This window comes from Gallus gallus, chromosome 10, assembly GCF_016699485.2.
Source record: "Gallus gallus isolate bGalGal1 chromosome 10, bGalGal1.mat.broiler.GRCg7b, whole genome shotgun sequence".
Classification (NCBI taxonomy): domain Eukaryota; kingdom Metazoa; phylum Chordata; class Aves; order Galliformes; family Phasianidae; genus Gallus; species Gallus gallus.
The window spans coordinates 12977200-13004476 of NC_052541.1; the positions used below are offsets into that span (position 1 = coordinate 12977200).

Below are 27277 nucleotides of genomic sequence, written 5' to 3' on the forward strand. Positions count from 1 at the left end.
AATTAGTCAGCATGAACTTCGGATGATTAAAGTGAATAAAATTACTTGTTGCAAAGAAAGCACAGCCTGTCCAATGGATTGAGAAAATGTGATTGACTCGTTGCCATGAGCAACGCTGTTGGTAGATGAGTTAATCCTTCCAGATCCTACAAGGGTTTGGATACTCTCCCTTTGGGAAGACAGCAATAATAATTACACATCCTTGGGGATGTATGGAAGGCTAACTGTTGTGGACTGCTAAGGAACAAGGAACACATAAAGCACTTCTCTGGGCACCGGTTCTGAGATGCAGCAAGAAGTGTCAAGGATTGGAAAAAGGTTCCAAGAGATCTTTTCCCTTCCATCCTGCGTCCTGAGACAGGCTATGAACCAGTTTCTAGACATTTACCTAGTCTGCACTCCCAACATAACAGGGATTCAAACACCTCCCTGTATAAGTGCCACAGCATTTACTCATCTTTCAAATGTGTGGGAGAACCATTTTCCTAATATTTAACCTAAATGGCTTGCTATACTGGTGTCTGTGTGGAGTTAGTGTTTCTGCAGCCATGCCACGGGGTAGTAACTTACCTGGGACAAAAGTGTTTCCATTATAGAGCTGGCCAGCTGGGAGTTCCTGCGTAGGACATCATAAAAACCCTGAAGACAGGAAGGAAGGACAACTTGGCATACATGAGAAAGAAAACGAACCATATGCATAACAAGTTTGCGTCACAAGACAGTAACGACCCTTTGGCACTGCAAGTAGCTATGAGCAAGAAACAATGTGCTCAGTGTAAAACCCCATACCTGGCAAAGCAAAGGCTTAACAGAAAGAAGGTATGAATCAGAATGAGCATGAATTTCCTTGCAGGGGCTCTCTCTCAAGCTGTATCTCCCTAGCAGCAGTGGCACTGAGCCCAGAGTGACTTTCACTGCTATTTAACACCAGCACTTGGTCCAACTTCAAACTGTGAAATCCTGCTTCAAAAGGCCAAACAAGTCAGTGGGGAAACTGCAGGAGGCAAAAATCCTTCCGAATGAAAAATCTCAGTGGATGGATAAGGCAAGCTCAAGTCCTGTGCCATACCCAAAACTTGCAGCTCACCAAAGGTCAGTCCAACCAAGTCAAGAAGGAAACAGGATTTCTCTGTTTAAACAGTGTTCCTTTTCTCTGGTTAGTATCCCACAGTTGGCTGTGGAGCTAAGTAAGACATGCACCCACAAATCACTCTTTATATTAGGCCCGTCAACATAAGAATCTAAGAGACGTTAACAGAAAACTCTGAAGGGGAGAAAGGACAGATCCATGATGAAACTTCAAGAAAGTTTCCCCATACTCTCCAGTCAGGAATTTATTTGGAGCCCATTCACGTTCAGCAACACTGTTTCTATCCAGCACGTGTTATAACACTGCTCCCTACTGAGCAAACATGTTTCCCACTTCCTAGGCCACACCACAGGAAGAGAGACATTGACACATTTTAACTCTTAAGCAACCTACCAGCCAAGGAAAATACATTAAGGTGTCTTAGGGCCTATAATGGTCCAAAATAAAACGAAGCAGGACTGCAAGAAACGTTATAGTTCCTGGGATAAGCATGTATCCCACAAAGAACATAAGTGAGATAACGCATGGCTTTCCACAACAACGTGATCGTTATTTACCTGGGACTACAGTTGAACCAGACTACAAAACTGCTGCTAGCTGCTTAAAAGGAGGCTGAAAAACCACGTTTACCTCATATAACATGAGTCGGACATCTGCTTGCTGGCTCAGACATCGCCTCAGGCTGCCCAGGATTTCAAGGCAGAAGGCCTCATTAGCTGCAGAATTATAGCAGGCATGAACATCTGCCTGGACCTGAGAGGGGATATTAGCCACGTTATACTGGTTGCAGTTCTCAAGTATCACAGAACAGAAGCAAGGTGATAAGGGGCCTGACCTCTAAACAACCACTGCAATAGTCCTTAGCATGCTGCCAGGCTCTGTATCACTACCACAGAGCAGTGTGAAAGCTCCACAGAACACTGGTGTTATACGATATAACGACTATCTTCTCTCTGTATATTGCATTTCCAAAAGCTCTGCTTCCAGAGTTAACCCTTTCTCAAGCTATATCTCCATTCTGAGCAAACACATCACTCTGAGTTGTTTCAAACTATATACTAGAAAGGGGACCGTCTCATGTGTCTGCACTGAAGGCTGCAGAACAGCACTTACCTGAGTGGCACCAATGGCCTGGCTGCACTGGGAAGAAGTCAAGCTGCCCAGAATCTTAAAATTTCTTAACAGAAGCAAAAAGCCAGCAACTGCAGCTTTACGAGCATCGAGCTGCCTGTGAGTCAGTGGGAGAAAAGAGAAGCATAAGGAAAAAAGGAAGCAAGGAGTTCAAAAGGAAATACAAGAACAACTCAGTAATGAAAAACCGTTCACAAGAACAGTGTGATTGGGCCCAGTAGCACTCCCCAAGAGAACAACACAGCCCCAAGCAGTTTAGAGTTTGGTAGTTTGCTGGGAACTCCTTTGCTCTACAATCACAACGTTCCATTTCTTTTTCTGCCCTCACAACGCTCAAACTGAAGGAGAGCCCCAGATCAAGACTCAAGCATTAAACATCCCTTGAAAACCTAAACGGGAGCATCTCCCAGAGCTGCAAGGTTCCTTACAAAAAGCTGGTGTTTTGCTTTGCTCACTGAAATCCCAGCTCTTTCCCAAACACCAAGTTCCTTGCCTTAAATAACAGCGCTCAATTATGAATTCTGTTTTCATAATCAGACAGCCATCGCCCCACAAAACTCAGTCTGTGATCACAGCATTATGAAGACAGCAGGATGTATTGCTCAAAGCATTACCAAGACAACAAGCCTGTTTCTCTGCCGTTTTGTAAGAGATCAGAATGCTGAGATGCCACCTTCCCTCTGAGTCAGCGGCTCCGTCTAAACTCCCTGCGGCATCTGGAGGCACTCAGTTGTGTAGAGTATTAGAATTGGTTTTAATTCTGTATTCTTATTTGGAGTTCCAAACAGCTTTCTGAATTTCCAAACACTACTCATCCGGGGGTTGGGATTTGTGTCTCAGTGGGTACAGCCGTGACTGTATTACAGTCCCAGGCTGAAGGGATAGATGTCACTATCTAGTTACGGGAAGAATATAGTAAGAAGACACTTAGCCAAAGCACACAAAAAGTATTTCTGCTCAAAAAAAATGCAAATGAGTCGCAGAAATCTCTTCAAAGAATCCCCTCTCCAGCTTACCTGGAAAAGATAGCTTTCTGGAGAACAAGTATCAGGGAGTCCCTCACCGACATGCTGACTTTGAGCAGGGGCTGGAAAGGAACACATACTTTGGAGAGAAAAACACTATGGTATGCCAAGCCCTTGGGGCCTATGAGCTCATCTTCCTCAGGTCCATCTGGACCTTCGTTTTTAATACTGTCGTCAGTACAGCAGGGAAACCAAAATATTTTAAAATAACATAAAATTAAACCTGGAGAGATGTAGCAGCAGGATACCTTGGCAGGCTAGCGAGGACAAAGGGCAGGGGTTTGGGAAAAAACTGTCATCCCCAGAGTGGACTAAGCAGGTAGAAGTTGAACTCCAGGGCAATACCTCAGCTCAGGCAAAGAGAAATACCGACATGGAGCTTAGACAGAGAAAAATCAACACTGACAGCTAAAGCTGTTCAGCTGAACACCATATACTGAGTTTTCCACAGTGTAGCATGTGGGTATCTTCCAGATGAAAGGTCAGCACAGAGCAGTTCCAGCACCATTCCAGACCACACCATATGTTTTGTTTTTGGTTTTTTTCTTTTTGCTAGAGGGCTCATGCAAACCCAAGCTTGAAGAACAGTTCTATGCCACACTGAACAACATACAGCAGAGTATTAAGGCTTATTTTACAGGAAGGATTATTAGATCATGCATATAATTGTGGCCTAGAGCTATCACTGGAACTAAACTAACAAGGATACTTATGAAGAAATGCAAAGCCTTACCTGTACTGCCCGGAGGAGCCCTTGCACTGTGTCGATGGGCAGAAAGGACAAATTGTCAAAGGTCTCTGTGACTCTGGAGGATGAGTTCTGAAGCACAAGAGGAGCAGACACAACAATATTGGACAGCAAGTCTGAAAAAAATAAAATAAAATAAAAGGAGCAGCTGCTGTCAAGTGGCTAGAAGAGTCTTTATTAGGGAAGAGAGCAAAATATTTCTATAGGGTTATAACAGGATGAGCATCGACAAGCTGAGAGTTCTACTGCAGGCATGAAGCGCAGCATACTCACAACCCAGCTGCAGGGCCTCGCCCCACCAGAGGGCACTGAGGTATAAGAGAAGAGGATTCAGCTTAGGCATCCCTGCAGCCCCAGGGACTCCCAAGCACCTACCCAAGGATGACGAGGAAGGTAAGGCTAGGAACTGACGGCTACCGATTTTCTGTGCGTCAGTTATTCCATGGCAACTGCCTGGAAACATATTTTTCACTTGCGACAAATGCAAGGTGATTTGAGGCAGCTGACACCTCAATAAAAAGAAGGAACAACTGATTTTCTTGGCTTCAAGTCACTTCTGTAGGAGCTGAGGCTCTGAGAAGTCATACACAGAAGTGTCAACAGAGCTGTACACATTTCTCTCTTTACTTTTACCTATGAAGTGGCTGACAGGAGATGCTGCTTTTGTGAGGACCCTGTTCAGGACTTGCTCAAGAATATCACTTCTGATGGGCTCATGGACCTGAAACAAGAAAGAACAATAAGCCCAAAACCTACGTAAGTTTAAGATATTCCTGTATATTAGAGCACAGGTCCTGTCCAGCACAAAGCAAATCCAAATCTGTACCTCTGAATTTCTCTACTTCCTATGCAGTTTCCCTTGTATAATAGGGATTACACAAGTATCACAGCAGATGGAATACATTAGGATTGGGTCATTATGATCTCTTTCTGCTAGACAAAGGCAAAACAGAGACTAAATCTAGTATTGTTTGTAAAGTACTCATGTGGGTACCGCTGGCAACGTTTTGATACCATTTACAGAGAGAAAATAAGAATAGTCTTCCCCAGAAAAAAAGCTCTCCAAACCATACACTACCTTAAAGGTTTCCAGCAGGATACTCGCTCCCAGTTTGCAAGCCTGCTGTGCTGGCATTTTTGAAAGGCCCAAATTGGTCTCAGCAGCTTTCCCTCCAAAGGACTTTTTTGGTTCATACGATTCCATTAGGCTGAAGCCAAGATCTACCAGTCCCTGGGTAACATGGTCCCAGCCAAAAGCACTGAGGAAAACATTAAACAGACCAGGAAAGAAACAGCTTAGTCACAGGAAACGCTTAGATTAGACCAGTCTATAGTAAAATCTTCCACAGTCATTCCAGATCTAAAACAATATCGAGAGATGCTTGTTCACACCAGGGAAAATGCCATCCCTCTCTAACTCATGGCTGTCTTTAAGCTGAGGGGCAGTTGCTCAGCCTTTGTGTTTTGCATTCCTGGTTCTCCAACCATCAGACTTCTGATTCAGTCCACACATTTGCTTTTTATGGGGAATGATTTGCACTCAGATCTCACCCCAAGCGACCCTGCAGTCTGAAGGTATAGATTCTACAGATCCTGGGTCATCAAGTCAGAACAGGAATACCTTACATTAAACTCAAGGACAACTGATGACAGATCACAGAGCTATCCCCCAGGATGTTTAAAGGACTAACCACACGGGGAAAGCAAACAGTGAGTGAACCTATCACTCATGGCTTGATCAGAACACAAACTACAGCAAGCAGTATGACTCATACCTTCTTCATCTTCTTTCCTACTAGGAAACATACAGTTCTGATCAGTTTAGTCCTCTGTCACATCACATGCCAAGATTTGGGGTGGAGGAGCAGATTTATATATCTGTCTTTTTGTTTGTTTAAATTTGCCACTATAAAACTGTGATAGAAACTTTGGATTTTAACAGTGTTTACTGCTGACAAAAGATCAGCAGTGATTTTGCGGTCCCAGAGAACTCTAACAAGGCTGAAACACTCCCCCTTCCAAAGTCCACTGAGCACTCTGCAGCACGTGGCAACAACTCACCTATTTTTCACCACTTCCAGAATTACAGCTGTTACATCATACTGCTGAGGACACAAATCCTGCAGAAACTTGGAGGCCTGTAGGATCTGCAGGTCCTTGCAGCTTCTCGTGATTGATGTTTTCAAGAAATCAAATATCTGGAACGTAAAATCATAGAGTATGAGGAAATGACCTTTGAAATGGGATCTGTAAAGTCTTGGGTATGTTCCAGTAAGAACTAATCTGCCAAAAGTCTTAGCTCACTTCTTTCACAGAACAAATACACCAACCTCATTAAGTGACTCAAGGAGGGTAACTTGCTGCCAGACACACACTGGGGTAGCTATCACAGCCAAAACATTAGAAAAGGAAGGCACTGCTTCCCTTCCCACACTACAGCACTAGCCCACAGGAAACATGATTCTGGAAAATTCTGATATTGCTCCAGGGTCTTTTATAGTATTAAGTACACCACAGTGTACCTCTAATCTAACTGCCTCCCTGTGAGCATCCTGAAGCCACTTTTACCCTGATTCTGATATGACTACGACCTAATCATTCTTCCTTTCTGTTACAAGAAAGCACAGTGTACAATCCCACTGCAGTTCTCTGCGTATTTATCCCATACATACCTGCTCTTGCAGTCTGTGTTTCACTGCAGTCGAAAGCAAAAGGGACACACTGAAGGGACACAGGGCTTTACCAGGATCCTTCTGTTGCTCAGTCTAGAAAACAGTAAGCTACTTCAACTGCAAGACCTCACAAGCTGAAGAAAGCTACCAGGCTCATATCATACTGCTGTTGAGGTACAGAAAGGAACACAGCTCTTTACACTTAACACTTCATAATATCATAAAAAGATCATAAAACAATTCAATCCCTTCTAAAGAACAACCAGCACAGATTGTAAAAGCCCTGCTTCAACACCTTCAAAAACAGTGCCTGTTCAATCTTTGCCATACCTTCAGATGTTTGATGAGCTCCTCACCAATGTCCTGATCCAGGTTGATAGCAGAAACAATGTGGAGGATAACGGTACCTTCCACGTGGCGGAGCTGGTCTAGGGGCACTGTGGCTACCTCAAGGTCTGCTGATCTGTAAGGTTTATCAGAAAAAGAAAACCAAAAACAAAACACAAACAAAAAAGCCTTAAGAAAACCACCAAGCCATCCAATGCCATGAATTATTTCTTAGTGTCAAGAAGTAAGTACTTGTTTAACATTTGACAGCTCACATTCAAGGAATACTGAGCCAGACAAGGGTTACTACTTGGGTATTTGCAGGCAAGAAAGGGAATGACAGAGAAAGAACTTACTGAGGAACCCTCTGCTCTTCCTTTTGTCTCTTGTCCAACTGATTGAAAAAACTGATGATTCCTTCTAAAACAGTTTTCTTACTGCCCTGTAAGATAGAACATTATATTAAGCAACTGCACGGTCTGCAGGATTCCAGAGAAGTACACTCTGTTCCCACACCAATTACAAATGTCCTGGTATTCTTTATCACCCTTCGTAAGTTGCTGAGGTACTGGAATGTTCTTGCATAGCTCGCTTCTAGGTGAAGTTATTTGGTTCAGTCTATCTACTTTTGACTGCAGTTATTGAAGAGTTGCAAGAAATTGAATATCTCAGGTGTTTTTGTTTGTTGGTTGGTGAAAGACCCTTTCCAATTAATAAATTAGGAAGGTTTTCAAGCTCTTAACCTTATTTCTGTCATTACATTTTGGCTAATGCATACAAATGATGTCCCGTAGCAACAGATAATTTGTCTTTGTCTTGATCATGTACTTTGGCATGTACCTGGTCACAAATAAAGCAAAAGAGCCAGAACACCGATGAAGGTCAGGTATGAACCTGGCAGCCTCTGCCTGCTGGACAAGCACAGGAGGTGACACATTTCTAGTATAAGTCAGACTACAACCCAGAAGAGAGTCACACTACACGAGCCGTTGTTTTAATGGAAGCAAGCAGATCACAAATAGTGAGCACCACACTTATGGAAGACAATCCACTCTGCTACCTGCTGGCTCTGAGGTCATCCCTTATTTCCCAAAGGTTTGCTGTTACAGTTACCCACAAGCAAGAACAAAACTGTATCTTCCTCTGAGCTCCTCCAGGCTAAAGATAGATGAGAAAACAACAAAACCAAGAATACCTGATGATGCCCTGCTCTCCACAACACTATGTGGGAGCAATCAGAATCCCCTGAAATTCAGCCCATGTCTCAGCCTGTGTGTACTTCTCCTCATGATAAATGCTCAGGGGGAGACCAGCTCCCATAAGCTCTTACCTTTGCAGAAAGCAGCAGCAGCTGATAGACCAGGGGGGGTATTTCCTGCAGGTCTAATTTGGAGAACATCCTAAGGACCTTTTCCACCACAAACTGCAGCTCCTCTCCTGATAGTGGAATATCCCTGTTTAATCAAAGATGCAGCCTAATCATTTTTATTCATTCCTTTCAGAATCCTGTAGCAGATTCAATCCATAAGTGCTCACGAAGTCCTCATCAGAAGTGCTTGTCACAGAACTCTCAGGATACTATTCAACCTTCAGTGCTTGCATCGCCTTCACATCATGCTTGTTCATTAACATACTGCTAATTTATCAAGGCTCACACGTGGAAAATCACAATCCCACTCAAAAGGCAACTACAAGCAAGGAGCAAAACCCATACAACCACACACCCACACAGCCACTGGTTATTCTGTAACTCAGAGCATTAACAACATTCCCTATAGCACTGGGCATATAAAGGAAAATACAACAAAAGTCTCTCCTCTTAAGCTGCCAATAGCCATTAAACAAGTGGCTGTGAGAAGCTGGCAAGCACACTAGGCTCAGAGCAGTCTTTGGAGCATGTTTGCCCAGATGTGTTTTGTATCCACACGGATCTGATGTGGATGTTCACTGACCAAAGCATTCGTGGAGCTGTGCCCAGTCTGCTCAGTTTGTACTTTCCCCAAACTACACGTGAAATGGGACACAGACAAAACTGCAACACAAGGAAGCAGTGATGCTTGCTAAAGGGAAACAGAATTACCTGAACATGTTGGCAAGATGTATTACACACTGAGGATCCCACCTGGTAAAATAAACGTTTGTCAGAAAACTTGTGAGGAAGTAGAATTATTTTTTACTCCTTTATCCAGCTTCCCTGTCTCCCATATCAAGATTAGAAGCCAAATTTCCAACCAGAATCACCACTGCCACCCTAATTATCCAAACTTAGAATGGTTCCAAACTGTCCTGTCCCCCACAATAACAAATATCAAGGAATAAAACCTAGCACTTCCTGCAATCTGTTCACGAGACGCTATTACAAAATCTGGAAATAGGGCATTCCCCCACCCTTCCAGCTAGAAAAGACACTGTCATGGTGGGCACTGATTCAGTGATGTTAGAACAGGAAACAGGCAGTGCCACTGAACTCCTTCTCGAAGTGTAACATGAAACACATAACATAACACATCACACAACTAAGAGACAATAGGAATGTGGACACATCTCGTGACTGCAGATTTAACTCGATCTCTAACTGTAGGGAGTCAAAGGAAACTCTGTAAAAAGCCCAGACAGAAATAGGCACTGACTGGTTTTGAAACAAACTAAAGCATAGTGGAGCTGGCAAAGATGCACATACTTGCTGGAGCAGAGGGTATTTATCAGCTGTTTCTTAAATTCTTCCCCGTTCAGTTCACCTGAAAAAATGCAAGTCTTTTAGGAACCCACTCCAAGGGGAGCGAGGACAGACTGGGGAGAAGGAGATGAGAAGGATTACCTTTCCCATAAGCCAGGCTCTCCTTAGAGTTGGACAACGCAGTAAGAACGGTGGAAAACAACTCCAAGGATTTCCCATTAGACAGGCTGCCTCTCTTAATAACTTCAACAAACAAGGTGGCAAGTTCAGCCAACGCATGGCCTGGCAGCTGGCGAGCCTGGGAGGAGGTGGGATAACATGGCAGAGGAACACAGGAGAATTCCTCACACATGTCCACATGCTCACCAAATACCAGAAAAGGACATTTCCTCCAGTGCAACATTTCTAAAAAATGAGTTAATCCCCAAGACCTCTATTTTATACTGTCCGTCACAGAACACAGCAGTTAATCAAATAAACACGATTATGATTTTGGAGTTTAGGTCTAAATATCCAGAGATCATATTACACGCAAGGCAAATTCCAAGGCCAAAGCAGATCTGTGGATTGGACATAACTCATTCTCCTCAGAGGTCTGGTGAAGTGCCTCAGTTTGCTCACTAAAGGACACCCAGAAGATCACATGAAAGCCAGCCCAAATAAGCTCCTACCTCCAGCATCAGCAGCCCTATGATTTCGGACACTTTGCCCACATGCAGATCTCCTGATTCCACCAGTGAGACACAGTGCTTGTAAACCTGCAGCCTCCTGAGAACACCGCTTTGCTGGGAACATGGGGAGCCTTATCATGAGAAAATAAAGAGTTATACGAGCAACAACATGTCACTAAACAGGAAATTTGCAGGGCTAAACTGTCACCCAACTGCAGCTCCCCTTTTTATATATTTGACAGAAGAGATAACAAAGCAGTGTAGAGGAAATGAGAATCTCTGGGATAAAATGGCTGAAACACTCAGCACTGTTATCACATTCTTTGGTTCTCTCAACCTGCTGTCCACAGTCAGGAAGCACCAACATTTTGAGAATTTGCTTGGCAATTCAGTTCCAGCTGGCCAGTTCAGTTCCACTGAAAGACACCTAAAGGGCTCCCAGAAGAAAATCCCATATAGAATCACAGAATGGCTTGGGAAGGGACATTAAAGCCTACCCAGCTCCCACCCCCTGCCATGGGCTGGGTGCTCCCACCAGCTCAGGCTGCCCAGGGCCCCATCCAACCTGGTCATGAAAGCCTCCAGGGATGGGGCACTCACAGCTTTGTGGGCAGCTGTGCCAGTGCCTCACCGCCCTCTTAATGAAAAAAAAAAAGAACAACCCTAACACCTAACCTAGACCTCCCCTCTTTCAGCTTAAAGACACTCCCTCTCACCTCCCCTCTTCCCCCTCTGCCTCATCAGGCCCTGTCCCCACGAGCCCCCCGGCGCATCACCCACCTTTGAAGATCCCCTTAAGCAGCGCTGCCGTCTCCCTGCCCCTCAGGGCCTGCCTCGTCACCATGTCACCCAGCTGAAAGAGAAGGCCGCGCTGTGAGCCGCCCCGCTCCAGCCCGCGCCTTCGAGTGCAGGAGAAGCCGCTCCCCGTCCGCCTGACAGAGCCGGCGAAGCACCCCCTCCCCCAGGCACCTCGCCCTCCGTCAGGCCCTGAAGAGCCTCCTGGAGCCGCTCGGGGCTCCCCTCGGCCGCCAGCTGCAGGATGCGCTGCGCCATGGCACCCGCCGCAGCACCGAAATTCCCGCCCGGAAGCGCAGCTCGTCGCCACGGCAACAAATCCCGCCCCCCTCCACCCGGTACGTCACTTCCGCTCTCCCCGCTTGCTGCGTACCCCTCTCCGTACCACACCCGCGGGTTCGAATCCCCCCTTTGCGGGGGGCGGCGGCGATCCCCGGGCACAAAGCGCCCATTGAGATCCCCCTCGCGGAACTGTCCTTGGCCACCGCGAAGGGTTTCACGTGGGCACGATCCCCTGGCGCCAGGCCGGGCACGGGGCACGAGGGGCCCTGTGCAGCGTTCGCAATCCCTAAATCCGCGTGTTACAAAACATGCCTTGTGTAAACCCCTTCCTCAGCTCCCCCAAATCCCCAGAGCAGCGGGAGCGTGGCCAAGGCCCGGCCTCAATGGGCCCCTGTTCTCCCTTCCCACTGCAGCTTTACCCACAGGTCTGGGGGAGCACGCAGCGTGGCACCAACCCCACAAAGACACCCCCAGAAGGCCCCGTTTGGCCGCCGTCCCCGTGGCTCTCCCCCGCGCTGTGCCCACACCCCAAAGGCTGGCTGCTCTCAAGCACTGGGATCACTGGAAGCTCCACCTGCGGTCCACGTCCCACCACCATCCCTGCACCCTCAGCCGGCTCCTGGGGCCGAGGCAGGGGGTGGCATGCTGCCCACCCCTGGCCCCGCACTAATGAGCACAGTTACACAATGGGAAGCTTTTATACACCGTTAATCGGGCCCAGCATCCCGCCCCTCCACGCGCCCTCCGGCCCTCCTGCTCCCTCCTTCCCTCTCCCCATCAGCCTTTTGGAAGGCTTTAGTGGGGGGTTTCCTGCCTGCTTTACGTGGACTTAATTATAAAGCTGCAGTGAGTTGATGCCTTGTGACGGCCTAATCCCAACCCGGTGACTCTACAAAGCTTTCGCTGGGATTTCGTGCTGCTCCACTCCAGTCCTGCAGCCCAGCCCCGCTCCAGCAGCCCCCCAGGCCCTCAACCTCCACGGACAACCGGTTTGGCATTCCCTGCCCCTGGTGAGTATGGGGACGATGCACGCCTCAAAGCCTGGCATTGGATGCCGTAAGCTGCACTTCCCTGACCTCCAGGGATGGGTTTGATTGCGGGGTCTCAAATAACGGGGTGCTTGTGGGGGAACCCTGGGAGGCGTTGGGACACATGGAGAGACGTCTCTGACGCGGGCTGAGCAGCAGGATGGGTGACGGGCTGGTGATGAGGAGGGCAGCCTTCCTTCCTCCTCATTTGCCTGCATGAAGGGGAAGAAGACAAAGGCACTGCCTGAAGGTTTTCTGCTTTGCCCTCAAGCAAAGGTGCAGACAGCAAGCCTTGGAGTGGTGAGGGAAGAGCCCAAGGGCCAAGGGTAGCATTTGAGACCCCATTTGCTCAGTAGGACCGTGGCAGTGCCAGGGTTCCCTGGGCTTGCATGAAGTCCATTGGCAACCATGAGACAGCCCAACAAGCCAGGTCTTTGGTATCTTGTCCTGTGTTGTTCTGGATGCAGGCAGAGGTGAGCTCACGAGGCCACGGGTCCCCAGAAACCACAGGAATCCAGGGACGCCTCTGCCCACAGTTTCCCATCAAAAGGAAAAATGCTGAAGACATCAGATGATCAATGCTCATTTATGCTGCAAACAGTGCTGGTGTTTCTCAAGCACTCTCACTTCCAGAAGTCCACCAGGCTTCTAGCACATCCTCTGTGGGGCCGGGGCAAGAGGGATGGGGCACCAAGATTGCAAAGTCTTCAGATACCCACAGGTAATCCCTCCTTCTCTCTTCCAGTGTCCTACAGCTGATCAAGGCTAAAAGAAGACATGTCTGCTGTTGTGAGTACTGCCCCATCCCTATCCCATTGCACCACTCGGGTGCAGCTCTGTCCTTCCCTAGAGTGACCTGCAAGGCAATGGGGCTGTCCCCAGCCTTGTGGGGCAGCTGGGCTCAGCAGAGGATGCCTGATGCCCCTCATCCTCTCCTCGCCCCAGACGGGCACCTTCCGCATTGTCTCGGAAGAGGAGCAGGCGCTGCGCACCAAACTGGAGCGCCTCACCACCAAGGACCACGGCCCTGTTTTTGGGAGGTGCCAGCAGATCCCCCCTCACACCCTGCAGAAGGTGAGGCATGGCCCTACCGCGAGTGGGTCAGAATGGGGGGGGATGTGCTCCGACCACGCTGCTTTTTAGTGCCAAAATGCACCCTGGGCTGCTGGCTCTGGTGACCTTGTGGGGTGCCCGGCTCCCCAGCGCATTGTGTGGGTGCTGAGGACCCCATCCCCATTCTCCCCCAGGCAAAAGATGAGCTGAATGAGACGGAGGAGCAGAGGGAGGCAGCGGTCAAAGCGCTGCGGGAGCTGGTGCAGGAGCGGGCCGGCAGCGAGGATGTCTGCAAGGCAGTGGCAGAGAAGATGCAGGGGAAGGACGATTCCTTCTTCCTCCGCTTCATCCGTGCCCGCAAGTTTGACGTGCACAGGGCCTACGACCTGCTGAAAGGTGGGGATCATCTGGCAGCCCCTTGCCTCTTTCCGGTACCTCCCAGCGCCCTCAGTCCCTGGGCTGAGCTGGCAGGAACAGGGAGCAAGGAGGCCATTGGCAGGGTCCTACTCTGCTCCTGTTCGCTTCTGCCAGGCGGATAATGAGTTGCAATTATCAGTGCTGGCTCCCAGATGAGCTGTTTTGTTCACCCAGATTTTCCCAGGACGTTTCCATATTTCGTGCCCACACGGTGCCAAGTGGGGGGGGGGGGCAGGGGCGGGGAGCTCCCCCATCACTCTCCTGGCTCCCTGATGGGCAAGCAGCTGCTGTCCTGCCCAGCTCCTGTCTCTCCCCAGGCTATGTGAACTTTCGCCAGCAATACCCTGAACTCTTTGACAACCTGACCCCCGAGGCCGTGCGCAGCACCATCGAGGCGGGCTACCCCGGCATCCTGGCCAGCAGGGACAAATACGGGCGGGTAGTGATGCTCTTCAACATCGAGAACTGGGACTACGAGGAGATCACCTTTGATGAGGTCAGCCAATGCTCCCCGAGGCAGTTCTGCTCCTGGGGTTGTCCTGCTGAGCAGAGCATCACATGTTTGTATGGACACATATAACCCCCATCCATCCATGCAGAACTTTGAATTTATCTTTCCAGGGGAATCTGGTCCATCTCAAAGATTTCCCCTTCCTTCTCATGTGCAGGATGCAGGGCACGGTTGGGGTGTGCATCTCCCATCCTAGATGACACGGAGTGAAGGGAGGCACCACACCATTAGATCAGGGTGCTTTAGAAAGGAAAGACCTGCAGGGCAGAGGAGGAAACTGGCACACAGCATGGAAAAGGCTTCTTGGCAAAGAGACCTTCAAGCATGAGATCACAAGTTCTTCCAGCTCTGTTTTCTGCTCAGCCCTGAATTTGCTGGCACGATATCAGAGCACTGACCCAGATGTGAGATACCTTGAGAGGGTTGTTCAGCATCCTCTGCAATGCCCCCCCGCTCTGAAGCTCTGCGGCTGGCTGGGACAACCAGCTGGAGTTGAGCAGACCCAGAATAATGGTCCACAGGATTGCTCCAGGGAACCTCTTGTGGTCTAAGGGAGGTGAGACCTTGCAGTCACACTAATAGCAGACCCTGCTGTCTCTCCTCTCCACCAGATCCTTCGTGCCTACTGCGTTATCTTGGAGAAGCTGCTGGAAAACGAAGAGACCCAGATCAATGGGTTCTGCATCATTGAGAACTTCAAGGGCTTCACCATGCAGCAGGCATCAGGGATCAAACCCTCCGAGCTCAAGAAGATGGTGGACATGCTACAGGTGAGGTGGAGAAGACTGTGCCCAGGGCTAGCAGGGGTTTTGGATTGCCACTACACTGCCACCATGAGAAAACATCACGGAGAGGCCATTTTCCATGTGATCTTGTGAAATGGGAGCAATGAGCCACCTGGGAGGCTCTGCAGCTTCCCTGGTGCTCTGAGGACTGGGAAAGCTGATGCTCTGGGATCCCGTTGTTCATCAGAATAAGAAAGGGATGATGGAAGGGAAAATGGGAGGCTGGGGAAGGGGAGCGGAGGCAGTGCCAGGGTTTCTTTTGCTGTCGTGCCTTCTATCCTGTCTTCTCGTGGTCAGCACAGTCTGTAAGCAGCCATGTCTGGGTTTGGCATCCTAGGACTCCTTCCCAGCGCGGTTCAAAGCTGTCCACTTCATCCACCAGCCCTGGTACTTCACCACTACCTACAACGTGGTCAAACCGTTCCTGAAGAGCAAGCTGCTGGAGAGGGTGAGTGTGGGGAAAAGGCCTAGCAGCAGAGGCTGGGTAAAGCAGTGTGGCTGGGGGGAAATCTGACAGCTTTTGGAGACAGGGGGACATGCTTGGGCTGAGAGAAGCTGGTGGATGAGCTGGGCATGTCCCTTGGGAAGGGAAACCTGCTGCTAGGCGATGAGAAAGGCAGGCAGCCCACCAGATCGGTTCTAGGGTCCCTCGGCCACATCTCTGTTGTGGGCAGAGTCACCCATCCCTGCTGAGGGTTCCTCTTGTGCCAGGTGTTTGTGCACGGCGAGGAGCTGGAGTCCTTCTACCAGGAGATCGATGCTGACATACTGCCAGCAGACTTCGGTGGCAACCTGCCCAAGTACGACGGCAAAGCAACTGCAGAGCAGCTCTTTGGGCCCCGCATTGAGGCTGAAGACACGGCACTTTAAGTCAGGGGCTGCTCCCTTTCCCCTGTAAAATAAGATCAGAGGTGGTCCCCTAACCCCAACCACCTCCATACCGTAGCAATGGATGAGTGACTGCTCGCAATGAGGTGCTCTGGGTGTGTTGCTCCGCGTCTGTGCCTGTCCCCAAACCTGGCAGCGGGCTGCCTGGCTGCAGCTGGGATGCAGCAAGCACATGCCTTGCTCTGCTCCATCCTTAGCCTTTACTTCTGTGGGGCGATGCAGCCAGAGAACACTGTCTGCACAGCCAGCTCGATGCACTTGCATTTGGTCACTGGGGAGCAACACAGCCAGAGGCTGCCATGGCTGAAGCCCCTGCTAGGGGCTGGCTGAAACGTGTATGCAGAGAAATAAAGAAGCATTTAACAACAGAGCTCCTGTGTGTCTCAGACCTGGGTCAGTGGTTCTGATATAGTGCTACCAAGACTGGGCAGTGGCACAGGCAGAGCTGAGCGCCCAATTCTTGCTCTGCCAGGCAGCCAGGGAAGAACAGCAGCCACTGAGGGCAGAAGAGGAATGCTAACCACAGAACAGTGGAAGACATACAGAATTACCCTCCTAAGTCCTCTAAAATCCCCAACAAAGCTGCCTAGCACTGCACCTGGCAGGGAGCTCAGATCTGAGTAGTTCAGGTCAGAAAATCTCCATGAAAGGTATCCAAGGAGGGCAGGGAAAGGCACAACGGATCAGCGGGGAGTGGCAGCACCTGTAGCTTGGAGTCAGCAGGAGGGAGATAATGGTATAAGGAGGAGGTGGAAGTATCTCCCTGCCAGGGAAAGCAAAGTGTTCTGGGTTATGAACCAGAAGCTCTGAGGTGGTGAAGCAATAAGTGGTTCATGCAGGAGCTGATCAGATGCTCGACTTCTCACTTGGCCATCAGCCATGAGAGCAGCACGACTTGGAGAAGAGCAAGGGGCTGCTGCCTGCCCAGGACTTGGTGGTTGCCTTCCCCATCACCCTGTCAGCGCAGCATGCCCCTTTTCCCCTCCCCCAGCTCTGCAGTTGCACACGAATGCCTTTCATTAGCAGAGCAAAGACCAGAGCCCATCCGCAGCCAGCCGAGGTGCAGGGTGCTGACAAGAGCTGCATTCATCAGGGCACTGGCTCAGGCTCAAACCAAACAGGATGTCTGTTCTGAAGCTGCCGGGAGGATGGGGCCTGTCTGGGCAGACATCTAGGGTTAAATCCATTTTCTCCAGTCCCAGCTGATACACTGAGCAGCACGGGACACGCAGCAGTTCCCAGCCTGGGGCTGTGCTAGGCTTGTGCTGCAAGGGTCTGGAAAAGGATTGAAAGAGACCTCTGGCCGTGCTGGGCTCTCTACAGGGCCAGCAGACCCAGGGAAACAAGGTGTGACAACCATCCAGCCAGTGCAAACCCAACAGCTTGCTTGGGAGCCAAAGCAATCACACCTCCTTTGCAAGACAAACAACCAAAGACAGTGCCACAGCAGCGCTGCTCTTCATGCCGCAGTCCTTGCTCTGCTTCCTAGGACACAAAGCAGAGGAAGGCTCCAGGTGGACTGGCAGGGGCAGTGAGTGCTGGCACACCTGCCCTGAGCTGTAGCAGAGCCCCTGGGCACTACTGCCACCTTCCTACTGCACACTTCAGCTTTACCTGAGGGCAGCGATTCCCCCCTAGAGGCAGGGAGGAGAAGAGCAAGATTATCCTCTTGGCTCAATATACTCCCACATCAGACGATCCTTTCCATAGGAAATCCTTTCACAGAGGAAGAAATGGCTGCTTTATCTGTTGAGACTTTCCCACCACCAAAAACGTCGTACACAGCCACTCCACGGAGCACTGGCTTCAATAAGTCCTTTATTTTTAAATAAAGAAATCCCACTGAATCAAAGATAACAAAATTACATTTTGTTTTGCCATGACCTCCATTATACATCACACGGAAGAACAAAAATTAAAGAAAAAAAATCAAAGACACTGTTTTATATATATTTATATATATATATATAATTTTAAAGGTAAACATCAGCAGATATAGAAAAATTGCATTGCTAGTTGCAAATCATCTCCCCTGCAGCTGTCAGCTTCAGAGAATCTGACTCAGAACATGGCAGCAGGAGGGTATCTCGGTACACAAGCTTCTTCAGGGCAGCATTTAGAGATTGTTCCAGAGTATAACTGTGCCAAATTGAGAACATTCTCACAGTAAACCGCACTGCTCACCGAGAGCATCAGAAGTCACTCAGTCTGTTCTAACACGGCTGCATGGGCAGCACAAGAAGAGGACAGGCCTGCCTTTCTGAGGGCTCCACGCAGCCTCCAGTTTGGCATTTCAGAGAAAGGGCTCCTCTTGCAAAGAGGTGAATGCTTTCTCCAGAGTTTCTAGTGATGTGTCATTGGGAAATAGGGGAGAGCTGTCAGAAAACATGCTCCTTTGGAAAGCTGCTGACTTGGGCTGAGCAGTAAGGTTTGGTTATGTCAGACTCGTCATCAGAAGGGTCAGCATCCCTGCAAAGCTGTAACGGAGATCCTAGAAGGAAATTCTGCATCTAATCGAAGCTCTTGCATGTCTGCTGACAGATGATGCAAGCTCGTCATTCAGACAACAGCAGGAAGGCTTTGTGTAGAGCCACCTAGTGGGACCGCTCCTCACTGGCATTAAAGTCACCTGGGTTAGGCAAGGCCATAGGGTGAGAAGAAGAGTCATGGTCTATCCACAGAGCACACAGGGCCAGGGTTTTTTGAGAGTGTTATCAGACAGACACGGAAAAGATTGTTTGACACCAACAGATCCAACCTGATAAATGCTGCCCTGGATTGCAGTGTTTTTGTCCATTGATTAACCAGCAAAACCAAGAGTGTTCAAAACAAAGTGTTCGAAATGGAATCGTTCAGGATAATCCCAGAAACCCTTTTGCTGCAGTGTGGAGAGCTGGCAACTGCTTGGACTCATTGACAGCACTTACGTCTGAGCTTCCCTAAGAGCTGAGAGAAGCCCAGGCCACTGTAAGCGACACTCCCAGCAATAAAAGGGGCACGGTTACAAGGCAGCCCTTGCTTGGGTCTGTGTTGCTTTGGGCCGTTCTAAGCTTGGATAAAGCTCAGGAAGCCCTGACACCAAGACAAGCTGTTTGCTTTTTGCCTGGGATCAGAAACCCTGGAAGGAAACACTGCTTGAGTTGCTGTGGCTCTGGGACCTGCCCAACCAACAGACCTGCCAGAATAAGGACATGGACCAGGACTTGACATGACACTCTACACAACAAATGACTTACACGCGCAGCACAAGACCAGGGCCTTTTCTGATCTCCTTGGAAAAGGCTGTAAAGAATTTCAATGAACTCCAGACAGATATTATGTTACTTAAGAAAAGACAACTTGGAAGCAATCCAGGTGACTGAACTGTTTGGCAATTAATTCCTGAAGTTACTGCTCTGCTCTTTTGAGCTGTAGCCGTCTTCAGCTTTGCTGCTGAAGAGTTGATAGACACTATAACTTTGGGGCTATATGGTACAAAGTCACATATTAAGCTAACCCTCCCTCTAGGACTTAATCCCTATGGCCAGAGGCAAATTTGAGGAGCAGAGCTGAAAGACGATCCCCTGATTATATACATTGCTATTTTAAGCATTGGAATAGACTATAGCGAGTCGTAGGCTGCCCACAAAAGTCCTTTAAGTCAGCACACACTGGTAGGGTGTGCATCACCAGAGGTGTCTCACTGCCTGGTGTCTGAGATGTCCTTACTAGAAAGCAAAGCCCCAGAGCTCTGACAGCTGTTACTGAAGTCTCTACATATGCTGATGTCAAGGGAGAAGAAAAAGGGCAAGGCACCACGTGTCAGAGGGCTGTGGTCCAGGAACTTGTGACAGACCCAGGACAGATGACACACAAGTAGCCTGGCTAAATTCAATACTGGAGATAATAGTTCTTAATGTCCTTGCTTAATGCCCTGTCTCTGTAACCTGTATCTTCATAAACCAAGACCTGCAGAAAAGCCATCAGGAAAAGACTGCAGGGAGGTTCAAGTGTGCCTTTACAGTACAACCACAGCACTGCCGACCCATTTGAAAACACCTTCCATTTAGATTCCAACAAAAGGATCATTAAATATGCTGGCAGATCTCATGTAATAGAAGCTGCAAGTTCCTTGTATTCAGTTCGAGCAGGTCCCAGCTGCTCACCTACAAGCTTCAGATCCCTCCATACACTGACTAAGATGGTGGTTGGACCAGCCTAACCACCAACAAAATAAGTCCTGCAACTTGCTATCTGATTGAGAGTGTCCTTATTTAAGTGCTACTTACAGTGATGGGAAGAGAGGTCTATACTACATGAGAATAAATGAAGAGCTCTGCTAATGCGTTTTCTAATCTCACTCTGGAACTAAAAAGAGCTCAAGACAGATTCATCATACTGGAGGCTTCAACTGTAATGATGTAGAAGTACACGCTTTGACTACCTCATTTGTTTTGACATGAGATGAAAAAGACAACTTCACCTCCGAGATGAAGAATCCATATTGCATTTTGGGTTCACTGGGCAAGTGAGGACCGTTTGGTGACATCACAAAAGTAGCACTGCCTAATTTTGGGAGAGAAAAGCATTTCAGCTTCGGATTGGACAAAGTCCCATCCTGTCTGTTCTACGGGCACTAGATATCATTGCCAGTCATTGTCAGCAGCAAAATTTAGCACTGGATTTCCTTTTTTGAAGGTCTTTAGATAACGTGCACTGCAGCTTACCTTTCTCTTCTCCTACTGCTTCCTTGGGATCTCCAAATTACTGCTGAAAGTTTGACAACACGAGCATTGCTTTGAAAAAGTAGCATCAAATTGGGTGGGATGGGGAGAAGAGATTTTTACCGTTTCCACCTACATCAAAGCTAGTGAGGCTCAGGAACCTCTGCAAGCTACGCCAAAGCTCTTCCTTCCCAAATGGGCTACATTAGCTGGTCAAACCACAAGTGGTATGAGTAGCTGTGGATGCAAGTAGAAATTGCAAAAAAAACAGATCAATTAAGCAGGACAGACCTATATCACTTCTCTAGTGGAAAGTATCAAGAATTTCACAGCACCTCTGAAATATGAAGGTATGGGCTACAGGGCACAAAGAAAGAGTATTCCTTGAAAAAAGTCCTAAAGCAAAACCTCAATTCAACAAAGCTACAGCTCTTGCTGCATTATGAACTGCCCAGATGTTTACCTCATTTTTGGAAATATGTGCTTAAAAAGGTTTATGGTTGACTGGCTATCTGCAATAGCAGCCAGAACAAAATAAAGGTGCATTTGGGGAAGTAATTTCTTCCTATCTTAGAAACAAGAAAACCCTATTTCAAAACCTGGTTTGTCAAGGACGATCTCCATTACAAAAAGGAAGGAGGAAAAGCTCCTCAGGAAAACCTTTCCATAACAAAGCTCCGCTTTCAGATGAACTGGCATGACCTGGTGGAAAAGCACTGTGTTCCTTCACCTCAACTCAGAAGCAAGAGAACAGTTCTCTCTCACTTGTACCTTTAGTGTTCTGGATCAGTCAACAGCTGAACTGTTCCTTTGAGTTTGGGGGTCCTGTGAAGGAAGGCAGAACTTCAGCCATGCGGGCTGAAAGCTCAGCATTACTCTAATAACACTCATACTTGAGGCAGGCAGGTATTTTGCTTGCCAAGGTTTCATACATACTGTCCTTCATTTCATAGTTATCTACAGGGTGGGTCATACGATGGGCTCTTCACCTCAACAGTGGTATCATTACAAAGGGAAGCTTCTGCTCCTCTAAAGCTGTCTGGAGTTGATATTCATCTCACAGCACAGTAAAGCTGGACTGAGGCAGGACATGAAGCATTTCAAAGATGGTGCCTCTTGCCATGGGAAGAGCAGCTCTGCTTCCTCAGGGCAGACTGCTGTGACCTGCGTAAGCTACAGATGTAGCATGTTATGAAAGCTGGAACATTTCTAAAGTGGTAACCCACTGGAGAGGAAAAAAATACATATATCCTATATACCTAAATTTATCCTGTATCTATTTGATGTCTACAAATGTTATTTATACTCTACTTCTGTTGAAGTGAGAATATATTTACGTCACACCCTGTGAGAATTACAGGAACAGTTACTTGAGCAAAAATCTGAATTTCTTGTGTGACAGATTTTACTGATATACACAGATGCAGTATGAATAAGAGGATAACAACACACACAAGATATCCATCAGCTAAGAATACCCTTGTTAACTCATGCCCTAAAATAGCTCTGAAGGAACAGCCACAAGCATGACCAAGTATTACAGTAGCTTTACTTGGCCACATCTTTCCTTTGAGGGGAAAAAAGGAAACCTGGGTTTACTAACAAGGAGACAGCCACAGCTCATTGTAGCAGGCCAAGGTGTCTGGCCTAAGGCAAACTGAAAGGAATTTCCTGATATGATAATGCACCTTTGCTACAAAAGTTAGTTATTGCTTTATTAAATTAAAAACCTACCTCTGCAACCTACTGAATGAAGTTCAGGGACAAGGCAGTCCAGAAGGCTCGTTCCCCCCTATCACCACACTGAAGTCTTGCAGCTTGTTTCACTCAAACTATACGCTAAAGTGCCCGAAACACAAACCAAGGCTAAAGCAATAAAGTGCTAATTGATGCAGGAAGCGTGACGGGAAAAGAGCTTCACTGACACTGTGATAAAGAAGTCTCGAGGATGGATGAATGAGACAAGAATACTGACAGAACAAACAGTAAAAAAAAAGATTTCCACCACAAATTTTCAGTCTCCAGATTGTCACAGGGCAACTTTCCTACCAGGGGATAAATTAGAGTCCTCAGTAACAGTCTTGGCACAGACCATAACAGACACTTGAGGGAAAAGCACAAGTGAGTACGCATCTTTCCTGCAAACAGCTATCACACTTCACTTTGCATGTAGAACCTAGAAGAGGATGTCTGGGAGTGTGAAAGGAATTCAAGTGAGGAGCCAGTAAAATCCTGCAGCATTTACATAGATATGGAAGCAGTTAGACAAAGATATCACTTGAGTTACACAGGGCTAGACCCATCAGGTTCCCATCAACTGTAAGGCAAGTCATGGGTCTGAAAACCATTAAATGCTTTGAAAGCTAAGGGCAAGAATTTTGGTATGATCTACCCTGACACAAGGGGAGTAAATCTAAATAGACACGTTCTCCCCCCACAGTTCAATCCCTAACAGAGTACCTACTACAAAATATTCTTAAAACATTGAGCTCACAAAAGGTCCTGTAGATTCTTAATCACTGCCTTCCATTAGGAAGCCAGAGCCAGCTTTAAAAAGCCCCGTATCAAACAAGAAATCCATTACTAAAAATATGACTACATTTAAAAAGAACCAAACGTGACAAGGTGACTGGGCTGGTCTTGGTGTGAATACATGTTTTACATTGAAACATTAACTGGCATTGCCAGTCTGCAGCTTTCCTCTTACTGGAATCCCAGTATAAAGATACCCCAACCAACAGATATCTGAAGCATGGAGAAGTCAAACATTTTTCACCTGACAGACTTGTGTATCTGCACTCCTAGGAAGTAAAACATTCCCTTGAGATGGTGCAAGGCTGGTACTCGCAGTCAAGCATCTGTTTTATCAAGCCACAATTTAGTGGCACACAGTCTGGACCACTGACTGGCCTGTGGCTTGGTACAGGGTTTTTCTAGTACCGGGACAGAGAAGAATTACAGGTACCCTGCCATCTACACCTACCTAAATGCTGCAGATCAAGTTCTTGATCAGCTGGTGAAGCAATTTTGACATCTGAAACTTCTGCTATATCAGAGCAAGTTGTCTTCAACTCAATAACCCTGTAACAAGTCACAGTGAGCAATCTAATTCTTCAAGCAGAGCAGTAAATTACAAACCCAAGTGACAATATAAGCAAAGATTCTCTGACCAGATATTAACCGCTGTTTTAACTCCAATTCAGAAGGAAACTTTGTGATCAAAACCCAGCCATAGGATATCAAAAGGAATGGAAACCTGAAGCAGCAGGTGAGGGAACAAAGAGTTCCCAAAGGGGGAGACACACTGAAGTGATCCAGAGTCTTTGGGTCGATTACTCCTGGCCAGATACCGCCTGCTCTGTGTCTGAGCAGTGAGACTTTGTCTTCTCCCACTGGCAGATGGCATTGGCATACTGCACCACAAGCTTATCCATCCAGGTAAGAGGCTCTGGGAATAGTACAGACCCCTCAAAAAAGCCCAGATGGCCTCCATGAAGGGGCAACACATGCATGACATTTTCTTTTTTCTCTGTAAAAAAAAAAAAAAGCACATAGGTCCTGAATGTTAGCATCTTGGAGCTGAGAATGAAACCATTTTAAGCTGTGATAATGAACTCAAGTCTTGGTATAGGAACTGAAACAACAGGAGCAATATTATGAAGTAAGCAGAAACAGTGACCAAGGCCATGGCTAATCTGAAGTCAAAAGCATGTAAGCTTACAATTTCACAGAACAAGACAGGCCACAGGAACCAATTCCAGCTGCCAGCTAGGCCGTTGTGGCAATACAGGTCACATCCCTCCATCTTTAATTCATACACTGGAACTAGGACCATTAGCATCATGTCAAGCTACACAAAAGCTCTGGCATATTAGCCACCTTGGTCCATGTATAGTGAGAAAATCCCTGTGCTTGGATCCATCTGGAAGCAGCTGAAGATTAATTCACCCATCATAGCTTTCAAAAAAGGAGTGAATCCTGTTTTCCTCCTCATGCACCCACTATTTGTGCAAAAAAACCCAGCAACCAGCTCCTTCTCCTGAGCTTCCAAAGATTATTTGCCTTTTTCTTGGCTGAAGATAGCTGACAAAACTTATCAAAGGAGATATCTTAGTTGACTATCAAATAATGCAACTATGAAAGCGCTCCCTTCATCAGCAACCCCCCTTCTACTAAATCTCAGTGAGTAATGAAGACACGAGGAAGCAATTTTTTTCACTCAGGAATGTAACCTGAATATAAACTGCTGGCAATCGACATAAGCTGAAACAGCAGAAGATGCCAGAAAGAAGGACTCAAGTTCTTCCTGCTCGTGGTTGGCCTCATTAGTTCTAGCAACTGGTGTTTTAAAGAGGCTTAGTATGCTTCCCACAGGATTACAAGCGTAAGGAGGCAAGTGGAGCTGCTTTGTAATCATGGATCACGAAGAGATAAGGGAGATGCAGGTACACAAATATGCACTCCCAGAGCAGACTGCTTCAACATACCTGAAAGAGCTCTTGGAATTGATAGAAGGCTCTCGTGCACAAGAGGGTCATCAGCAGCATTAACCAGCAGAAGAGGAACATAGATCTATATCCAGAAACACAGCAGAAGAGAAAAAAAAAGCAGTAAGGGGGTGGTATTTGAATTTCTATTAATTGTTAAAGCATCTTCTCTTGGCTCAATGCAGACATCTTATTTCAGAGTTATCCTGTACCTGGAAAACCATCAGGAAAACAAAGCCAAAAATAAAGAGTGGTGGCTTTTTACTTGTGGAGTACTCAGTAGCCCTTGAATGCCTTGAATGTTTTTTTTTTCCAATTCAATTGTATGAAAAAAAGAGACAGGAGTGTAACAGAACAGATGCAGACTGAGTCACAGATCCTCCCCATTCTCAGAATTCAAATAGTCACACCCTTTCTGCTCTGCACTGCTTTGCACACCAGGCTACCAGTGCCAGCTCTGTTATGGACACCTTGGTTAAAGTCCAGGAAACTCCCTTGGAGTGTTTCCATCCACTGGTTCAGCAGATTAAGAAGGAATTAATATCCCAGTTTCATTTCTGCAGCACTTGCTAAGCATCTGCCTTCCAGATAGTGTCCTGTGCCTCTTCCAGAGTATCTGGCACCTTTTTCCTTAAAGCTGCATGCTGTATGCCACCACCTGTTTCCCATCTTATGCACTACACACAGAGGGGTTCAGCTGCTTGTGTGGCTTTATCACGATCACTTGGATGCTGCTACCCAGAGTTATATGCCCTTAAGAGCTTAGAGCATTTCGCACCAGCATTAGGGGTAGTAAGACTGAAATCTTACTCCAGGAGGCTGTATCTGATTACTTCTAAAAATCACTGCCAAGACAGCTGTGTCCAGGTATCAGCAACAGAAACCAGCAAGCATTTTCATCTCCGGTAGAATAAAGAAGGTACAAAAGCAGCCTTAATTGCAAGAGCTTACCCTGTGCAAGTAATGCAGGCAGCTTTCCTCTTCATAGTATTCCTTCAGGGAACTGTAGCCATGGAACTTCCTGAAAAGGACAGTGTCATTGCCATCATCTGTTTCTAGTACACGTGACTCCCATTTGCAAGTAAGGACAGAGATGCAGAGACAGGAATGATGCCTGGATTTATATGGACGATGCCTTTTCTCTACCTGCTGCTTCTGAAAATCCACCTTCAGCAGCTCCTACTTTTATGCTTTCTGTGCTTACTCAAACACTGTTAGCAGGAGGCATATTTTTTTATGCACAGCAAGTTAATCACACAAGTTGAAATACAGCACCCTACGAGGCATTCTGTTTTTAATCTCAACTTGCTTTCTTTCACACATATGAATTACTTAATGATCTTCTTCACCTGAAAACCTTTTCAAATGTAAAACCATTACAGCTGACAAACCTCAAACTTACTGGACCCAAAAGGGTCTGCCTACAAGATTCACAGAATCCACTGTAGATGCAGTTCTTCGCTGTATCCTTAGCCCTTCATCCTACACCCATGGTTCAGTGAGTGTCTATTCAAGTGCCCTTTTTTTTCTCTTGGAGAGTAGGAGACAATGATGTAGCTGTAGGTGGAAACTACACAAGTCTCAGAGATGAGGGACAAGTAGGAAGATTTCCCCTAGGAATCACTTTTAGAAAGACAGCAGACAACAATGCTCCAAAAGCCCTTAAAGCTGTATAGCTGACAGTGTACAGCTTCAGCATTTTGTTAAGGTGTCAGTGCCTGATACAGAACATGCCATGGCGTGAATTCAGACACTGAACAAAGTGCTGTGTTGTTTTCAAGGATACAAGCAGCAACCCACTACGGAGTAATAAAGCAGAGAGCTTCATTTAGCTGTTAGCATGACAAGTTAAAAAGTTCATGTTATCTCAGCCAGCCCTAATGTTTATGGAGATGGTGGTAGTATTTTGCAGAAGGAGGGTTTGTTTCAAAATGCAAGCTGGACTAAGAATACTTGTGAGCAGTTCTGAGCTGCTTTCCACATTCTG

The 27277-nt window shown here is 47.2% G+C and overlaps 3 protein-coding genes across 9 annotated transcripts in view; 1 reads left to right on the forward strand and 2 right to left on the reverse strand.

Moving 5' to 3' along the window:
- The window catches only part of FANCI (Fanconi anemia complementation group I), a 23747-nt gene extending 12335 nt beyond the window's left edge, over positions 1 to 11412 (reverse strand). For both annotated transcript variants that reach the window (XM_015292007.4, NM_001114851.2), the window contains exons 1-18: positions 11311 to 11412; positions 11122 to 11194; positions 10342 to 10472; positions 9812 to 9968; positions 9674 to 9731; positions 9074 to 9115; positions 8324 to 8447; positions 7350 to 7435; positions 6997 to 7129; positions 6667 to 6759; positions 6056 to 6192; positions 5073 to 5253; positions 4628 to 4715; positions 3980 to 4110; positions 3238 to 3308; positions 2204 to 2318; positions 1721 to 1843; positions 571 to 639 (exon numbers count right to left, since the gene is read on the reverse strand). In XM_015292007.4, coding sequence (XP_015147493.2) covers positions 571 to 639; positions 1721 to 1843; positions 2204 to 2318; positions 3238 to 3308; positions 3980 to 4110; positions 4628 to 4715; positions 5073 to 5253; positions 6056 to 6192; positions 6667 to 6759; positions 6997 to 7129; positions 7350 to 7435; positions 8324 to 8447; positions 9074 to 9115; positions 9674 to 9731; positions 9812 to 9968; positions 10342 to 10472; positions 11122 to 11194; positions 11311 to 11394 — 1896 coding nt within the window. In that variant the 5' untranslated portion in view covers positions 11395 to 11412. The remainder of the gene's footprint in view (positions 1 to 570; positions 640 to 1720; positions 1844 to 2203; positions 2319 to 3237; positions 3309 to 3979; positions 4111 to 4627; positions 4716 to 5072; positions 5254 to 6055; positions 6193 to 6666; positions 6760 to 6996; positions 7130 to 7349; positions 7436 to 8323; positions 8448 to 9073; positions 9116 to 9673; positions 9732 to 9811; positions 9969 to 10341; positions 10473 to 11121; positions 11195 to 11310) is intronic.
- Positions 11413 to 12197: 785 nt separating this feature from the next.
- Positions 12198 to 16470, forward strand: RLBP1 (retinaldehyde binding protein 1). Of its 3 annotated transcripts, NM_001024694.2 has the most exons (8): positions 12198 to 12428; positions 13192 to 13235; positions 13392 to 13520; positions 13694 to 13895; positions 14234 to 14412; positions 15039 to 15197; positions 15550 to 15660; positions 15924 to 16470. In NM_001024694.2, the coding sequence occupies exons 2-8, from the start codon at positions 13224 to 13226 to the stop codon at positions 16080 to 16082; spliced, it is 951 nt and encodes a 316-aa protein (NP_001019865.1). In that variant the 5' UTR covers positions 12198 to 12428; positions 13192 to 13223; the 3' UTR covers positions 16083 to 16470. The 3 variants fall into 3 exon arrangements, with proteins under 3 accessions (NP_001019865.1, XP_025009614.1, XP_046755017.1); XM_025153846.3 differs by having other exon boundaries at positions 13192 to 13520; XM_046899061.1 differs by lacking the exon at positions 13392 to 13520.
- Positions 16471 to 17901: 1431 nt separating this feature from the next.
- Positions 17902 to 27277, reverse strand: part of ABHD2 (abhydrolase domain containing 2) — a 39753-nt gene continuing 30377 nt past the window's right edge. For all 4 annotated transcript variants that reach the window (XM_004943845.5, XM_004943846.5, XM_040706968.2 and 1 more), the window contains exons 9-11: positions 26242 to 26311; positions 25291 to 25375; positions 17902 to 24332 (exon numbers count right to left, since the gene is read on the reverse strand). In XM_004943845.5, the coding sequence (XP_004943902.1) occupies positions 24136 to 24332; positions 25291 to 25375; positions 26242 to 26311 (352 nt within the window). In that variant the 3' untranslated portion in view covers positions 17902 to 24135. The remainder of the gene's footprint in view (positions 24333 to 25290; positions 25376 to 26241; positions 26312 to 27277) is intronic.

Excerpts from the sequence above, each read along its gene's own strand:
- RLBP1 (XM_025153846.3), top strand. The coding sequence starts at position 13,365 with ATGCCCCTCATCCTCTCCTCGCCCCAGACGGGCACCTTCCGCATTGTC. Across the intron at positions 13,896-14,233 it reads GGCCTACGACCTGCTGAAAG|GCTATGTGAACTTTCGCCAG; the intron begins GTGGGGATCATC and ends GTCTCTCCCCAG. Across the intron at positions 15,198-15,549 it reads AGATGGTGGACATGCTACAG|GACTCCTTCCCAGCGCGGTT; the intron begins GTGAGGTGGAGA and ends TTGGCATCCTAG.